The sequence below is a fragment of the Anser cygnoides genome, chromosome 5 (genome assembly GCF_040182565.1).
Source record: "Anser cygnoides isolate HZ-2024a breed goose chromosome 5, Taihu_goose_T2T_genome, whole genome shotgun sequence".
NCBI lineage: Eukaryota > Metazoa > Chordata > Aves > Anseriformes > Anatidae > Anser > Anser cygnoides.
This window is the reverse complement of record NC_089877.1, coordinates 54,034,123-54,053,017: the sequence shown is the minus strand read 5'-3', so window position 1 is coordinate 54,053,017 and position 18,895 is coordinate 54,034,123. Positions and strand designations below refer to the sequence as shown.

General features: G+C 36.1%; 1 protein-coding gene across 8 annotated transcripts in view; it reads right to left on the bottom strand.

Annotated features, from left to right (window-relative positions):
• Positions 1 to 18,895, bottom strand: part of EML1 (EMAP like 1) — a 123,910-nt gene that overhangs the window by 29,430 nt on the left and 75,585 nt on the right. For 4 of the 8 annotated variants that reach the window (XM_066998337.1, XM_066998335.1, XM_048069756.2 and 1 more), the window contains 5 exons: positions 17,445 to 17,577; positions 11,682 to 11,729; positions 8,298 to 8,432; positions 3,189 to 3,217; positions 1,782 to 1,808 (listed from right to left, as the gene is read on the bottom strand). In XM_066998337.1, coding sequence (XP_066854438.1) covers positions 1,782 to 1,808; positions 3,189 to 3,217; positions 8,298 to 8,432; positions 11,682 to 11,729; positions 17,445 to 17,577 — 372 coding nt within the window. The remainder of the gene's footprint in view (positions 1 to 1,781; positions 1,809 to 3,188; positions 3,218 to 8,297; positions 8,433 to 11,681; positions 11,730 to 17,444; positions 17,578 to 18,895) is intronic. The other 4 variants (XM_048069757.2, XM_066998336.1, XM_066998338.1 and 1 more) reach the window with 3 other exon arrangements.

Here is an 18,895-nt window from a genome sequence, read left to right as displayed (position 1 = left end):
TACAGAATTCAGAGATATAACGAAAGCAACAGAAAACAATGCTAAAAAATTAGAACAAAAAAATACACACAAAAAACAACAGAATAATGATGGTGACAGATGGTTGGAGCTCAAGATGAATGTTAAAATTGCCAGAATACTGGAATTGTTTTTAAAAATCTACTCTGATAGATCTGTATTGGAAAATAAACTAAAGAGGGTAGAGCATTAAATAGCGGAGCATAACAGCACTATTTGTATGCGCATGCAGCATCTATTTAATGAGCTTGAAACACATGCCAATGCTACTATACTGATGCACTGGAAGTTAATAGATTTTCAGCAGTGACAACTCTTGACTGTGCTTATCAAAGGCTGGGAATGAATGAAAGTTTAATTCACTGAGCTGCTTTTCTCACTTGAAACGTCATGGGACTCATATAACTTGCATTGAGCCATATAGAGTGGAACTACCCACATTTGACCTAGTCACTCAGAACTCCTTTTTAGAGTAAATAGGAAGAAACAGGTACTTTTACAGGAATTAATCACACTTTAAAGCAGGTGTCCAAACCCAAAGTATATAAATTATGCCTTCAGTATGCCTGTATCTCTCTACTAACTATAAAGAGGAATTTAGTATGACTAGGCAAGGCACAGAAATCTATACTGTGTAGTTATTTCTAAGTTTGGTAATATTAATTACATTAGTTCTGATTTTTGATAGTAATATAAACTTATTATGTTCCTAACCAATCTACAACCCTTTTCTTTTATTCTTATAACTAAATTTTTAAGACAGCAAAGCTCAGTATGTGAAGATACAGTTGTAAAGACAGACAAACTACAAAGACAGACCAATGGTGAAACTTCTAAACAAATGTATCTTTTACATCTGCAAGTTTGTAAATTCTGAAATTGTTGTTGAAAATAACAGTAAAAAATAACAGCTCATAAGAAGCTCTTAATGTGAATGTTCGTAGGATCTGCAAAGCAGACACTACTGATCACAGGCATAAAATTGACGATGAATACACAGAGGTAGAAACTCTTTAAAAAAACTTTGCCTCAAGAACATTTTTTTTTTTGCAAAATTTTATATCTGTTGCAAAGCTGAGAGATGCTGATTAGTGGAAAAACTGTTAGGAATAAACTATCTCTAAAAAGCAAGACAAATCTGTGATCTGTGATTATATCACAGACAAACATGCATCAAAAATGTGCATATTTACACTGCAAATTTGCTACAGCTTTAGAAAACAATATGGTATACCAAATTTAACTCTGCAATATGACATTGAGCAAAAAGCACTGATAAATTAGTTGTACGCCTAGATCTGCTTACCCAGCATTTAGAATAATCTACGCTCTACTCAATATGAAAAAGCAAGGGAAATATCAAGGCTTCTATAATCATGTTAGGCTACCAGCAAAACAGCCAACAAAGGGGCAAATTCTATATGAATTCCAGCAAAAGTGCAGAACACCATTTCAAACACAGTGAACATCCACGTGTTGCCATATAGCTCTCTCAACATAATTTTTTCTAATTCAAATTTTCCTGAAAAAATTCCACATGACTGAATTATAACCCATTCCTTTTTTTAAAGTGTACCTGAGGGTTATAATTTAGTGAATTGTATAATAGATGGTGTAATATTTTTGTTCTACTAAAAGAACCAGAAAAGTTTTAACATTGCAAAATGCATGCAAGTAACAAAATAGCTGTTCAGACATCAAGCTTTTATCACACTAGCACCATTTTGCTTCGAGAGCTATGAGGTTTTGGAAGTGAAGCCTACCTTTGCAGTGTGTCACACGGCGCTTCCCTTGTGATTACAGAGACAGAGACAGAAGGGCTAGATAAAGATGTGTTTGAGTACAACAGTCTCACTAAATACCTGCTCTATGGGCTGTCCAGTGGTATTCTGTTGGAGGCTACCCTGTTTCTTGTAAAACCCTGACCCATGCTCCATTCAGTAGGTTGGCTAATTAAAGTCAAAACCCTTTTTCCTCCAGCTAGTGGCTCTGTTTAGCTCCTCTATCATTAAAATACCAATTGACGCTTCATTCTTCAACTACAAGCTAAAAGTAATTAAAATATCACGTATAACTTTTAGAAATCATTAATTTCAGTAGGAATTTTGTCCATCTGAGAAGAATAGAAGTAGTGACACATTAATTACTGATTTTTATCTACTGGGAAATTGTCAGAAGAAAAATTATTCCAAACACCTTTGCTTACATGGTGCAAGAGAAGATGAAACGTAATACAACAATTATATATTCTGTGTGAATCAGAAACGTTCTCTTTTTTAAAACAACTGTTTTCAAGAAAGGGAGGTGGATTATGATTGTATTGTCACAAAAGATTTAAGCCCCTAGTTTTATATATTACTGAGTTCAAAATCAGCTACACTAAATCTTGAAGTACAGTTTAAGAGCTTTGTTGGATGCTGATCAATCAGCTTGATAAACAAGGGATTTTCTCCTTCAGCTTAATGCATGCTTACTGTTACAGAACTATAAACAAGAATATGATAAATTTGACAAGTCAACAGTTTTTTCCCCTTCCTTTTTTATAAGGAAGGTTTTATTTTAATTCTGTGTTGTTTTTTTTCAGGACAAAAATAACTTATCTATACTATTTAGTTTTGTATCTTCATCGAGGACAACAAATTCTTTCACTTATACCTCCTATTTTGTTTTTGAAATCTTGTTATGTAGACAATAAGTAAGGAGGAAAAAAAATGTGATTTTCAAATTAAAGATAGATTTCCAAGCTTAGCTACAAAACACCATCTTTATTTGTGATTTGATAAATATTATTAGAAGGCATTGGGACAGATGTGGAATTCTTAAAAGGGAGCAATCAAGTACAGTTAATAACTAAGTTAACATGACAGTGTCATAGCTGGAATGTAGCAAATGCTTTAATTAACAAAACTTTAATACTGCTTTGAAAGGAAAAACATTTGGTGTAAGTCACGGCCTTTTTCTTCTTTGTCTTCTTACAAAGAATCCGAACTGTAAAATAAACCTATTGGGCCAACAAAAACTGGAGCAAACTGCTCAACTTTTCTTTTAAAAAAATCATTAGTAGCCTGTACGTATCATGCTTAGAGGCCCAACACCATTTCCTGGACGTTCACAGATAAAATCCATTATGTTATCACAGTTTTCTGTTTAAAAATTTCAAAAGTTCTTACCTGCACTGAACATTGGTTCCTTGGGTTTGCTGTGAAAATAATGAAGAAATTTCTGGGTTACAAAGCTTGTACAGTCTCCACATGTAGAGCCATAAATATAATAAAAAATAAAAATACGGAAAATATTAAATAAATAAATTTTAGTTATTTACAATGTAAATCCCTAACCAGACAAAAATATAAACAGCATTCAGTGTGGCTCCTTGATGACAGATACCAACACCTTTTTTTATCATTCAATTCTCTTGCCATTCTCACAACTATGGATTTTCTCCTACTGCCAGATCCTTTTCTCCTGCTCTGTGATTTAGGAGCAAAACAAAGTTTGAATGGTGCTTTTCCAAAGAGTTAACATAAGACACAGAACTGCCCAATGGGTTCCAGGTGAATGACAGTATTTGATAAAACCCAGGAAATACACCCATCATTATTAAAGCATCTTCTTTCTCAATGTAGTGCCTGGAAGACAAGCTAAAATCAGTTTGTCTTTTTGTCCTCAGAAAACCATTTGGGAAAACTTGGGGGGAAAATACATGAAACGTGGAGAAGAGAGAGAAAAGGTGAGTAACCATGTGGATAGTACTACCTCTCAAAAAAAAAAAAAAAAAAAACTTTTCCAAGAAGTGCCAGTAGTTTGTTTTATTTATCCTTTGCCCCTCTATAACTAAGCTTGAGAAATGTTGTTTCTGACAAAACGTAAAGGGGACATGAAACATTTGTTTTCCTACCACTTCCATTTTCTTTGTATTCAGTAAAATTTTTGAAATATCAGATTACTACTGTATGGTTCTTAGAGCGGTCCCCAAAAATGTTGAAACGTCTCTTTACTTTAGTGGAGAAATGCATGAGAAGGATGAAGCATTCACAGAGCTTTGAAATGCCATCTCCACATCAGATCCTAGACTGCAGTGGACAAATAAAGAGCAGATTAAAAAAAAGAAGAAATTAAACCTGCTTATTTTTGCATAGTTTTTTTTTTTTTTAAGTGTAAATGATTCTCTCTCTCTACAAAAGAATTCACAGCAAATAATTTTGCAGTATTTTTCCTTTTCCTTTGACTTGACATGGATAAATCAAGAATGATACATTTACTTAATGATATAACGAACCAAACTAAAAAAATCTGTTCCCATGGATATAGCAACTTCTCATAATATGGGCCTTGGTATTAATCATGCATCAAAATTCATGCACCAAGCTGGCCTATACACAGACAATCTATATAAGTAGAAAGATGTGTTGCCATTGTTAACACCAAGATTAACATTTTTTTTTCCTTAGGAAGATATTTATAGAAAATAAAATCTTTATGGGATGCAGCATTAGTCACAAGTGCTACAATATTTGACAGGAATCCCTAGCTCTGAATAGTCCATGCTGACTTACTCAAGCTAATGTGAAAGGCTGATTCAGAACAGTAATAGAGCAAATCATGTGTACTTTTTAATTATGAAAACCCTAACCAGACACGCAGCTCAGAACTCTGACTACTCCTTTTCCTTGTCATGAACTTGAATCACTTCCTACTTAGCTAACCCTTAAAAAGGGCTTGCCCCTTGCTCGGTGATAGGGAATTGGGACACCACATAGTAGTGTGGCAGATTACAGACACTTCCCTACTAATTATTAAAGCTTCTTATAATGTCTTTCTATAGCATTATGCTTTTGCATAGAACTAGTTTGAAACACAGTAATTTCATGATTGCCTTTTTATATTCCTGACATGCATTCTGCTTGAAGCTTCACCTAGAGACCAGACATAGTACAAAAAAAAAAAACCACAATAATTCTATGAGTAGTTTATGTAATACCACCTTAGGAGGATGGCCTTACCCCCTGGCATACGGAATCACACTCATTTTTCTTCTAGTCCCGTGACTCTTGCCTTATATATTCCACACAGTGGCCCAGCCTCAACAGGAAGCATGAGGAAGTCTTTACCCAGACTCTTCTACGGGATAAGGAAACTCTTCAAGGAGTGGTGAGCTGTGGTTTTGAACACCCTGAGGCTGCATGTGATATAAGTCAGGTCTTCTAACTCCTGGGAAAATTCTCTAACCATACAATTATTGCTCTAATAGTGGCATCAACATCACTAGCTCCAGCTAACGCAATGTGACATGCGCTCCCAAGTAATTCCTTTGGAAACTTGCACATTACTTAAGGATTGCGTCACTTGTACATGGAGCCTCCTCCTTGACTCCAAATTAAGTGATTTCTAATCAACGCTGTTGCTCAACCATCTGCCCAACACCTGCAGAATTACACAACCATCAGGTTTCTGTTAGATTAGTATGAAAAAATTTAAAATGTGTCGGGAGCACCTTGATCAACCTTAAGCCAGAAACAAAACAAGTCTGTCAATAACCATTATTTACATCAATGCTCTTCTCTCTCAGCTATTTTGGAATCAATCTTTTAAAACGTACAGTACCACACTACATAGCTGCTAGAAGTCATATCCTTTCTTCACTGAGATAGTCAACAACCCAATTAATATTCTCATCTTATTTCTTTAGTAGCTTTAATATTAAACTGACTTCAGATAATTAGCACCTTATGCATGAAGCAAGAAGTCAGGCATGTCTTTAAAAAAGAGATCTTGCGCAGCAGTGTAATTTTTTATATATCTTCCATTTCACAATACAGATCAAATTCTAAATTTTGGGAACTTGATCTAATGAAAATTTTTGTACAAAAAAAAATACACAGCGAAAGGACACTGCTGGATTAGCGTATATTCATTAATATGTTATTGAGAAACTATAGTAATTCAGAAAAGTAATGAAAATTCACCATTGGCAGGTGTACTTCCTGCTCACATTCCAGAAACAAGAGTCTTTCCATCTAATTATACAAATCTAAGTTTTTTTAACAAAAAGTTTCTACGCGATATTTGTTATATTTATAAAAGGTGGGGTTTTCTGAATGAATGAGGTCACAATGTAAGGACTGTTGCTATAACTGGAGGGAAATTACAGGTATATGCAAAATTCAAAAGTAAAAATTCAGTCTTAGAAAAAGCAATTAGCTTTGCAAGATCAACACAGAAAAAAAGCAGCTCCTTGTTAATAAATTCACTGAGATAATCTAGCAGCATAAAGTTATGCAATGGTGCAACACTTCATAGAATTTCCAGTGGAAACTAACGGCAAGCTTTTACCATCTCAGCAGCCCCTCCACTGGTGGTTGGGTTTTTTTTCATTTGTTTTTTCTGGTTTTGTTTTGTCATCATCCTCCCCACCCCAAATGTTGTCTTCAGGCTCATTTGCTCCTGAGAGTGTTGATAGCTTTTCTTTTTTTTTTTTCTTTTCCCCCCTTTAGTGGTATTCTATCAGATACGTCCAGATATACAATTTCTGTGCTAGAAGGTTGTGAAATATTTAGTAACAGCTTTGTCCAAGTTGGCACATGCAGAAAGAGAAATCACTCCTAAGTAATCCAATAAAAGATTGATTTTCATGTAAACAGTAGTATTTAGGTATTATTTACAGTTAATTGCTACAGCGTGGTTGTGTTGTTTTTTTTTCAATTATATATCGTACTTTTGGGAAATTTAAAGTCTAATACAAAATACTTATAAAAAAAATACAAAACCACACCTATTCAGTACCATTGCGGCATTCTCATCTCTTCAAAACACACTTCCCTCCCCCAAAAAGTTATCTGTTGTTTATAATTATTTTACCCCCCAAAAATTTAAAATAATCATACTTTGAAATAAAGTCAAATTTCCAGATGTACCAGAATGCCCAGTCCTGTAGAATTCTGACATGCATAGATGCACAATGCCAAGTGAATCTTACACTGGGTAAAAGTTTAGTTTATATAAATAATTACATCTTCCTGGGATACAATTTTTTAATCTTTTCTCTGACGGTATTCTTAATTTTTCCACTATTTGCATAATTAGCTAAGCCTCCAACAAAGTCTCTTAAACTTTGCATACTCGCAGGCTTGCTTCATAGCTGAAAACTTAAGCCAGGAAACAAACTATTAGTGATTCAATCACCCAAACTTAGGCTGCCCATTAGTTCACAGCAACAGTCAATCCCCACATGAAGGGAAGATGCCAAAGGGATTAAAGGCAGCAGTTTTGTGCCATACCATTGGCTCATGAGCAACCCAATGACTCATATGAAGGCAATGATGCACAGACAGAGCAGGTGAATTACAGTATTATGTGATCTTCATTAACAGTGTCTCTCTATGGTCGCATCATCTGGGATATTGAGAAACTGCATCATCACCGCCACTTTTTACATAGGAAACTGGAACAGGGCAGAGATCAAGTGAAATGGCCATGACTAAAGCCTGTCTAGGAAATACGGAAAAAAGCCAATTGGCCAATACAGTGACTTCACCACAAACAATGAATCATGCATTTCTTCAAGACCATCCTAGTCTGCAACTCCTGGACAACACATTCTCCTTTCCATTGACTGCTGGCAGTACAGAGTATCTCTGGTGCTTCACAGAGGTATGCATCGCTTTATTCTGCTACTTTGGATAAAGCTTGCATGCAAGCCTCTCCCTCTTTCTCATTACTCTGACTGAAGTAATTATTGCTTAGAGGTTAGCTGGGTGCCATTCTACATGCGTGAGGTGGTGAGTGATTGCTTTTGCATCACTTATTTTCATTTCTGTCTTTGCTTTTTTTTTTTCCTTACTCGTTCGTTCACCTATTAAACAACCATTATCTTGACCCATGAGTTTTTCCTCACTTTTCTCTTCCTATTCTCTCCTCCCATACCACTGGGGGGGGGCAGTGAGCGAGTGGCTGCCTGCTGCTTAGCCGACAGCCAGGAACTCGCAGCACTTACCAGGCTAAGGGAAACCACTGAGATAATGGAAAAAAAAGCATGCTTAACAATTATGAACTTTTCAGGGGGGAACTCTATGTACTCATATAATTGATAGTCTTGAACCAAGGCAAATAAATTTCACCTAAATTTGAAAAAATGCTTCAAAGTGTTTTTAAAAATATGTATTTTTGTCCAACTGGCGGAGATTTAACCCAAAATTTTCAATATTAGCTGAACTGAACAAACAAGCATCATTGTTAGGGCAGAAGGCAGAGAAAAGAGACAGCCGTTTAAGTACCATTACCTTTCGCTGTTCTTTTTACCACTAGATGAGCTGCTGGTGGATCCGGTGCGGTTGCGACTCCCTTTGGAATCTCCATAGCTTTCCCTCCGGCCTCCCGGGGACACACGCTCGGTTGAACTGGTTCTCTTAACAGTGCTAATAAAAAAGGGGAGTGAGTTTTATAGCAGGACTTGTAAAAGCACATATTTTATGACAAATATTTCCGAGATACGTATCAAGTAGAAAGCTGACCACAATATAACTGTTTTTAATCAAAATTTGATGTATTAAAGATGCTACATAGGAGTTTTGCGGAGTACCTGGTGCAACAGACTAACGTACTGCTTTTGCCCCATCATAAGATAGCAGATAGGCCACACCAACATCAGACTAATCTGTAATATCTACTTTCCATGTCACATTTCAAATCTTTGAATACTACTCTATGCTTCTGGACTTTTGGATTCTCCCAAGAAGGGAAAGATGTAAAGAGAAAACTTATTATCCAGCACCTGCAGACTACAGAAAGTGCCAAGAGTAGGTCAAAATTTGAGCACGAGCAAGCTAACTTTGTATCCACACTCAAAATCATTTATGCAGTGGTTCAAATTAGTTTTAACATGCCACAGAGTAAAGCTAATGAAAAAGTGCAGGTTAGCTCTCTGTTTGCTTGTCAAAAATGTATGCTTCCAAATCACATGTATGAATAGATTACATTCCCCGCAATCCCTAACAAGGGGTTTCCCAAAGGTTTAAATCTTCCCAAAGGTTTAAATCGTCCTCTTCAACCATGCTTTCAGCAAAGATACCTAACAGGAGCCTGTTGCATGTCTTATGGCACCCCTCAGACAACCACCTCTCTCTGACTGAGCACCATGAGCCAAGGCAGTAGCAGGATAATCTAGTAAAGAGAAACCCACCCAGAGCATATACCAGGTAAGAGAGAAATTATTGTGGCTTTTCATTAGTTCAAACCACTTTTTTCTAAATTAGTGCTTCCTAGCAAGGGAGGGGAGCACATTAAGAGTGAGCTGGGCTATGCTTTTCACTTTGTTCCACTCCCTGGGAAGCGGAGAGGAACAAGCAGCAGCAGCAGCTGGACCAAGACAGGAATCCCTTCCACAGCAGCAGCTGGGCAGGACTCAGTGTTGGGGTCTCTATTTCCCCCACCCCAGCCCTCTACTGTTTTACCTCCTCTAAAGATCAGAGCAGGAACATCCCCTTTACCCATTATATTCCCACACCTAAACCTTCAGCAGTTCTCTTGCCTCAAATACCACGGACACTGATGATCGCTTCCAAGCCCACACTTCAATACTCACACACCTCTCCCCAGATCCCAACCACAACCCACCCGTCCACACAAAAATTTCAGTCCTTTCTGTCCCTGCCCCTTCAAGTCCCGGTCAGTCCTTTCACAGCCTCCAGCCCCCTTTACCTTTGTACACCCACAAGGGTGGTCTGCTTACCACAAGGCTCACCTCAGGCATCTTCGAGGACTATTCCCTGCCTCCCCCTAAAAACCATCCCTCCTGTATTATCTCCGTCAGCTCCTCAGACTGTCCCACTTCATGCGTAATGTGGAGAAAAAACAGTGAGGCATTGACTCTTCATAAATAAAGGAAATGAGATGGACTTCTCTGTTCAGTCAAAATACACTCAGCTTATCTACTGTGCAACAATTGATATATATATATTTTTTATTTTTTTTTTTTTCTGCATATTCCTGTTCCTTTAGGGCTTTTTACCAGTGAGGTGGGGAACACCTATTCCTCAGTTCATCAGAAATGATGGAACAACTGAGCCAGAGTCTCTCTGCAAAGCAACCACTTTTCTGAGAGGAAGCCCCCACCCACAGCAACCTCTGCAGAGCAGACACATCTTATGATGCATCTCAGGTAGCTTCACAAAAATCTTTCTGGATCATGCAGTGGTAGAATGGATGCTCGATGCTGCATTTTTGTGTTAAAAACAAGCATCATTCAGTTGATTAAGCTGAAAAAAATAAATTTCTGTGGAGAGAGAGACTTAAGAGAGCAAACAATGCTACACACAGGGACAGACCGAAAAATTCATGGGAGAAGCAAAAAGGCAGTGATAAGCATTTAAGTCTGTTGTCACTTTAGGAATTAGTGTTTCCTAAGCTATCCTCAGACTTTTCAAGTCATCTCAATGTCAAATGCATGGGGAAAAAAAAACCACCCTCTTCTGATAAATTAAATAATATATTGCAAGCACTTAACTCTGCCTCTCATCATCCCATGTAATATTTCTCCAGCTTAACATAAAAGAAGCCCTGATACCAAAAATACTCCACATAAGATATCTCCATTAGCGTAAGTCCTTCCACTAGATTATGCACACTACTGCAAAAACTTCCACTTGTGATTTTGTAGGATCAAACCTTTCTTTCTCTGGTTAAGGAAAAGATGTCAAAAACAAGAGGCAATATCAGCCTACACTGAAATTAAATTAAGGAAATCACCAAATTATGCTAATATTAGAAACGCTGTAGCAATTGTTGAAGCAATTTTAAGCTAATTTAATGTTGCTTGGGGTTTTATGTTTATAGCTATCAACATTCAAAAGATGAATGGATGATAAAAAATGAATGGGACTAAAGCTTGAATGTGTAATGCTATCTTCTTACTGAAGAAGTCTCATATCGGTAGAAAACCTACTTCTACCACAACAGAAGAAGAAAAAAATCTTTTAAGCTCTTTTATTACCATTAGTGATTAAACTAATTAGTAAAGCCACCTTCTGACAAATTTTATTTTACTTTCAACACCACCAACAACAAAAGCCCAGTGAGAAGCATTAGCAGGTGATCAGGAAGAGGATCACAGCCAGATGTTTTGATCCCATTACATTAACTCAGTTTCAGCATAAACACATTTTTGTAGCTACAGAGTTGAACACCAACTATTTGTATCCATCGCTACAGCAGATACACTGTCACCTGAGGGAGAATTTTAAATGATAGGAAATATTTGTTTAACTTCCAGGGCTATAAGAGTGTAACCGGATTCCAGAATTTGGCTTTCAGATTAGTGATACAAAAGGAGAGGCATTTGCAAAATTTTTTAAAAGATAACATTTGTTAACACAATTTTTAACTTAAAGCAATGTGATTTAATGAAATATCATTTTAGTAAAAGTGTTGTTAGCATAGGAGAACAGAGATACTGTATCTGAAACTATCGTCTAAGTATAGCAATGCACTTATCATGACAAAAAGTTTTAAATTTACTTCTGAAAATGTTAAAAATGGGAATAATAATTACAGTTAAGTTCTACCATGTTAATGCTGCTACTAAAACAGCCGCTTTCTATGCGTCGAACCAGAACAGAAAGGAAAAACAACTGAGCTTCAACACTACAAAGCTATTAAGGATCCCTCACCTTACAGCAGGCTTTTTCAGTTTGCATGCATTGAGAAGATTCACAGACCTGCTTAATCCAGATCGAGAGGTGCGTAAACAAAGCAGAATAAAAAGTGAATGCAACAATAAAACGTGGAAACAAGACATATAAAACAAACTTACATTAAAAGACATAATCACATGCATTCAAGATATGAAGCCACGTGCAAGAGTAAACAACACAGCGCTTATTGACTCGGATAGATGTTTGATCATTTCAAACCATACATTTCAGAACACCAATGTATCTTGGAATGACAAAATCTTAGCAATGCTCCAAATACACTGACCATTTTACAAGCTACTAAAGAAAAAGAAAAATCAAAGAGGCTATCCGAGGAAAACAGACAGATGATCCGGCTAGAAGACAAAAGACTATTTAAAAAAAGCAATGGTAAACACAAGAACAGAAATCCTCATCCATCCATACATATACACACACCACTGCGCAGCTTGTTTCAAATGGTTGCATCACTGAATTGCAGAGGGCAAATCTGGCCAATATATACATAAATATTTATACACACACACGCATATAAATATGTTTAATTAACAGATATTGGGGGGGAAATTAAAGCTTTCTAATAAATACATAAAAATAGTGCGCAATGCTCTTAGACAGCAGCCAACAATATTAATATTTTGAAACTTGTCTAGCACTCTTTCTGACCCTCATTTAAATCAATTAGAATAAATTCAGGAATAATATACGACTTTAATTTCATTATGCCTTTGAGCAAAGCACACTAATAACTTTAATTGTTCGAGATATAGTGAAGTGGCATAATAGTTTGCCACTTGAAGTTCAATGGAGAGGGTTTTTTTAAATTTATACTCGTTTTATTTAAAAACATTTTCTTTGAGAGTGTTAAACAGAAGACTAAATTGGAGGCTTGATATAGAGCGTGTGTGTGTGCCAGTTACAAATCATTGTTGCCCCCAGAACAGAATGTAGAACATTAATTCCAGGAGACTGAACAATTTCCTAGGGGCCATGTGTTTAGAGTTTAGAAGAACAGGAATTCGTCATATTAAAGTATTTTATTCTCCCTACAAACAAAGCTTTTTTATGTTTTCTTTGTTCCAGTTTCTTCCTTTTGATCTCCATTGTCAGAGTTTTGCAGCATTGTAATGCTTTACAATCTGCTCAAGAAGAAAGAATGACTGATTGTCTCTTTTTGAAAGGCAAAGTATATGCTAGCCTACGGTCTGCATCAGCATCCCTACTGGGAAAGGTACTGTCTGCATTCTCCTCCCTTACATTTTCCTTTTTTTTTCCTTTTTCCCCTTCAACTATTGGAAACAAAGCTATTCTAGATGAGTCACAAAAACCTAGATTTTAATAGGGAACACAAAACATTACTACTGTGTGCTGGACACATTCCAAAGGCAAATTTAGTGTTAAGCAATGAACTTCAAGCCACATTACATCTGAAAGGAAGAGTGCTGGGGGAAGGGAAAGTTCTGTTCATGATACAAAAAGACCAACTTATTTTGAATGAAATTTCCAAATAATTATCCTATGCATAAAGTTCAAAATAAAAATATGGCAGTGTATAAAAAAATGGTACACAAAATAGCTTAATTCCTGACTTTCACAGCATACACTAAACACGTGAAATTTAAAATCAAATTCCCTGAGATGAGTTTCTTTGTGAAGACGACTTTCAGACACTTTACAAAGACAGGCAATTCTTGATTATCTGTGTCAGGTGATTATCCAGTCCATCACTAAATCACTTCAGCTCCGCAGCAGCCAGCTTGCACCTGGCAGCCGTGTAGCTTTGCAGCACGTCCTAGTGCTGGATCAGAATTTTTGATCCCAGTATCACCAGCATCACCAGGTTTTCTGTTTTGCTCTGCATTATTGCTGTGTATTTTTATCATCTGATTGACCTGTGTCTTGTATTTTCTTCCTATTCAGGTTATTTCATTCCTTCCTCAACTTGGATAATTGGGTTTTGGCTATATAAGAGCTGAATGCTGAAGGGGGTTTGGTGCCCTCAGTTCTAATTGAAGTCAGAGTCAGTTGAGGTTACTCAACACTTTACAAGATCTGGTTCTAATTAACACATTAGGCCTTATAACAACCTACTGATACCCAGAGATGCACACTTTACATATGGAAAACCAATATGCATAGAGGTTAAGTGATTTGCATAAGGTCATTGAGGGAATGTGGCAGAATTTGAATAAAAACTCTGCTAGTTCCACCCTTTCAGCCTCAAGCCTTTTCCTTTTTTTTTTTTTATCATCATCTGCAATTTTATATTCCTGCCAGAAGAAGTCATTTCCATTTCAGATATTAAATGGGAAATCAGAAAATGTAGTGAACTCTGAACTGCATCTCCTTGGTAATCCAGCAAAGAGGATGAACAGTATACCAACCTGCGGGTTCAAATGAGTTAACCAATACATTTAAATAGAGCTATTGTATGAAATGAGATTGTGTGTGTAGACTTATTGATAAGTACACCTATTCCTAAGCAACGGAATGTATGGATGCACACTTGATCCTCACAGAGATTATTTGCATGTATTTATACAAATATGCATTACATGCTGTTTCAAGGGACAGATCAAAATCACTTCAGTTGGATACCACACATTACCTAACCTAATTTTTTAAATCAGAGAAAGGAAGAATCAGAAATTACTTATTTGTAAATCCCCTTTTCATAACAGTGTTCAGATAAACATTTGGCAGGGCTTCCGCTAACCTAGATGTATGTCTCTTTTGAAAATACGCTCACTGTAGAAGAAGAAGATGAAATTTTCTATTATATTAACCCTAGCATATATTAGTAGTTCACAACAGCGGACTGAAGGTTTAAAATAAGATTCATAATAGAAGTTTCTTCTTTAAAAAAACAAACAAAAAAAAACTTTTCTTTCACTTTACCTCTCAAATTTTACTTTTGCTTTTTTTTTTTTAAAAAGTTCTGAAAAACTCTGAATTTTTCCATTCTGCACCTGTATTGTATAGGAAAAGCATTAAAGTACCTAAGCTGAAATTACGTTTTAAAGCATCTATAAGCACTTAATACTATTTGGAGCTGCTATTCCACAACATCGTATTTTGGACTAATAGAATACCTACACTATGACGTAGTGGCAGTTTTAGAATCACTTTATATGAAAAGAGCACTATAAAACCATGACAGTGGGTGATATTGGTAGTAGGTGATGGCTGGACCAGATGATCTTGGAGGTCTTTTCCAACCGTAATGATTCTATGATGTTAGCAGAAATGATAATTTACGAAGTTATTAAAAACTACACAAAATATATATTATATATATATATATCATATATATGAACAATTATAAATTGTTCAGCATTAAGTGAAGCTTCTTAAAAAGTTCTACCCACCTGAAAAAAGGAAACTATTTGACCTTGCTGCTATATTCATATAACCTTTATGCATATCCACATACAGCTTGTGAATGCAGAACAGCCCATTATAAATACAAAGTATGAATTAATTTATATTAATGAACTCATCTACTTGACTATTCGCAAGTAAGCTACTTGGAACAGTTAAGACATTATCTTTGAATACTGAATACTTGGAGCATGCTATAGTACAAAAACACAAAATCCCCTAAGTTATTTTAAGGGTCATTATCAAAAGCTAATGATTGTAGAGAATAATTTACTAAAAGTTTTTACAGTAATTCATTGATAAGGTCTTTTAACACTCCCCTTCAACACTTCCTCTCAAAGTGTATTTATAGCTAAGGCAGAGAAATATACTTTAATATAGTTTAATTTAAAATAAACTAAGAAATACATTTGCATATTAAATTAAATCAATACAGCATTTTAGTATTTGAAGGGAATAGGAATTCCACAGCACCTGGACTTGTAACTAATTTTTTCAGGACATTCCTAGATTTAAGCACTGTAATAAGCTTCTGTCTATAACAGACAAACTACTCATATGTATTTTTTCTTTCCTAAAATGGAATATACAATTTAGTATTGCATATTTAAAGCACCTTCAGTTCAGTCCCTCTAGCAAAGAGGAAACATAATAAAAGGACATTAAAATCCTTATGCTTTGGAAGATTTCACTCACAGACAAACCAAGGGAGTCATTAAATGCTTCCTAAGGAATCTCCCTAAGGACTTTCCCACTAGCACAGAGGGTATCCAGACTGCAGGATGTATTTATCTACAGGGACTGGGAGCTCTGCAGGCACTGTCCGATGGACCGCTTGAGTTATGCAAAGGCTTCTCAGCACAGAGAAAGGACAAGTGTGATTTTCACCTCCATTTGACCCACCCTGCTCTGGAGCAGAAAGTCCTCCGTTGAACCTTGGATAGCGAGTGTACAGACTCGCAAGTCACGCCCTTTGTACACAAGTGAGGCAAGCCAATACTTGTGATCTCATTTTTGTTTCATAATTGCCACTTAAAACTGCATGTTTAATTAACAAGAATAAAATTAGAATTATTTAGAAAAAAAGCTTGTAAAGAACAAGTTTACTTAAAAATCCACCACAATCAAAATAGTGCTTTTTTTTTTTACTAATCATTTTTCTCTTTAAAAGGCAGGTTCTTCCACCCACTTGCCAAATTCTGATAACATAATTCTGATAACAGAAACGTTTATACTGTATTTACCTTCCTTCTCTTATCTTAAGGGCTGATTCAGGCAAACCTGCCAAAACCTGCAGCTGCTGTGAGCTGCTTCATAGGATCCCAATTCTATTTGGGTGACACTGAAACAACTACAGTGCTTTCCGCTTTTAATTCTGCATGGCACAGCCTCTCTATAACAACAAAACCTGGAGCTTCTGGAAAACCAGTTGCCTTCAAATCAATAACAGAAAGTAGCATATACTTAGTCACCATCTCCCCTTTAAGGAAGACATCTCTTTACAAAGGAAGCCTCAGACCTTAGCATGTTAATATTCTCATCTCCACAACTTGCCTTCCTCAGAGTTGAGAGCATCATCCCTACAAAATGCTGAGGATGACACACAACAGAAGAAGTGTTAAAAAAAGGCAAAAAAAATCCCCACATAATATTATCTTTTACATGCAAACAGTACAACAAACACCGTAACTGTCACACGCAACTTGAACTTGCTCCACCCAATCCGTTGCATTTCTTAGAACCTACGTGTACAAAACAAGCATACATGTAGCCCACAAACACACACACACACAAAGCAAATAGAGTAATTATTAAAGGGCCTAAATACATGCTAACGGTAAGATATATAAAACTTGATATTCTCATTTGCATGACCGTGCTAGGCATAGAACTGTCTTCCCTGAGATGCTTATAGCATTGTGCAGGCAGTTTCAAGATAATTTTTACTGAGAGAAAACAACCAGAGGTGACATGCTGATCTGTAATGATAGCACAGTTACTCTCCAGACTAAGTGTTTTCTAACAGCTATTAAAAGAATCGCTGCAATACTTTTCATGTCATGTTACACAACAGTAGAAATGCATTATTTCTACTGTTAGCAGTAAGAAAATAATACAAACTAGTAGATTAAGCATTATGTGTTCTTTCAATATTCACAGCGATAACCTCAATTCTAATTAATTAGACCAAATAAATTTAAAATTTATTAGAATGAACTCCATCTCTCCTTTTCTTTCTGAACTAAATACGTATAGACCATTGCTTTGAAAGTAAGAAAAAAACACATGTATTTGGAAGCTTGAAGGAGGAGATTCATTATTTTCTCAATTTAACAATTATAGTGTTACATTATGTACCTTTTTGCTGCTGGTGATACAGTTTCCTTTCTGGTTCCTGATGGGGAAGGTAAAGAGCCACTTGGTTTCTTTGGTAACACGGTTCCATTATTAACAGTAGTCCTTAAAGGCAGTGTTTGTACCAGAGGTCTTGCTGTAAAACAAGCAGAGGATGAAAATCGTTGGTTTTACTTTATTCTTTTCCTCCAGAAAACAACATTAGAATATTTAAAAATATCTGTGTTGTGTGCCATTTTTGTTTCATTATTGCCAAACTTACTATGGATGTGGGCTTTAAAAAAAATAAAAATTTCCTCCTTGTTATTTATAATGACATGAAATCATCTGCATATGGATTAAATATACAACTCCATGACCTGTCACATTTGTAAAAACCCTATTCTAGCTCCGTGACTTACTGGTAAGTGCAAAGGCAGCTGTTGCCAGCCAAACCAATCCTGCTCTCGTAAAAGGACATCTGTCTGTTGCCCACCCGGATGATGCTCAGAAGTGTGCTATAAATGCAGGCAGGTCACCACCCCAGGAACTCCTGCCCTTTATCCCTCAACATTCGTACAGGTTTTCCACAAGCAAATAATCTGTTAATAAATCCTTATTCTCCATCTACACACACACACCCCTCTTCTTTGAAAGAATGTGGGCTTCTGTTTGACAAACAGGAATTTTATCCCTCAGTCAGAAAAAGCTATCGAAATCACCAAAACAGTGGACTTAATAATCAGTTGACATTGTCTACCTATGTTCCGATCAAATGTTGGCTCAAAAAAAAAAAATGTTATACACATCTAACCTGTAACTACTATTAGAATGACTGAGAAGTTCCATTCAAGTACGTTAGAAGTTAGTTACAAAAAACAAACAGTGGTTAAAACTGCAAGCAATGAGTACTTACATGAAAACTATAGCAGAACATACCCTGGAAACAGACACAAGCATGACTAGTGCTCTCTGCACAGCAAGGATGAAAACCAAATCTTTGTATAACACTTGAAACTTGACAGCACACTGTATTACAAGCTATCTTTGTAAAGACGCCAAAAGTCTCTGGGGTCAGAGAAAGAATACCCAAGAGAAAGTAAGCAGCCATAAGTCACTTAAGAAACACAGGAGAAAATATCTGACAACCTTGTGAAGTTCAGTGAAAATACCTACGGAATACTCTGGAAAAGAAAAACAAAAAGATTGCTGAGGATAATCTAAAAAGCCAAACCAACAAAAAAAAAGTAACAATTACATACAGTCCTAGATTATATTATGATAGCTTCTTATTGCAGCAGACTGCAAGCATGTATTGACTTGTTCACCTGAAGTCATATGTACTGAACAAAAAAAAGTGAAAGCCTGTGCATTGAAAAGACTGCATCAGTAAATATTATCTATTTGTGAATGTAAGTTTCAAGACAAACTATATTTGCCTGACACGTGTACCAAAGCAGTTAATTTGATTAAAA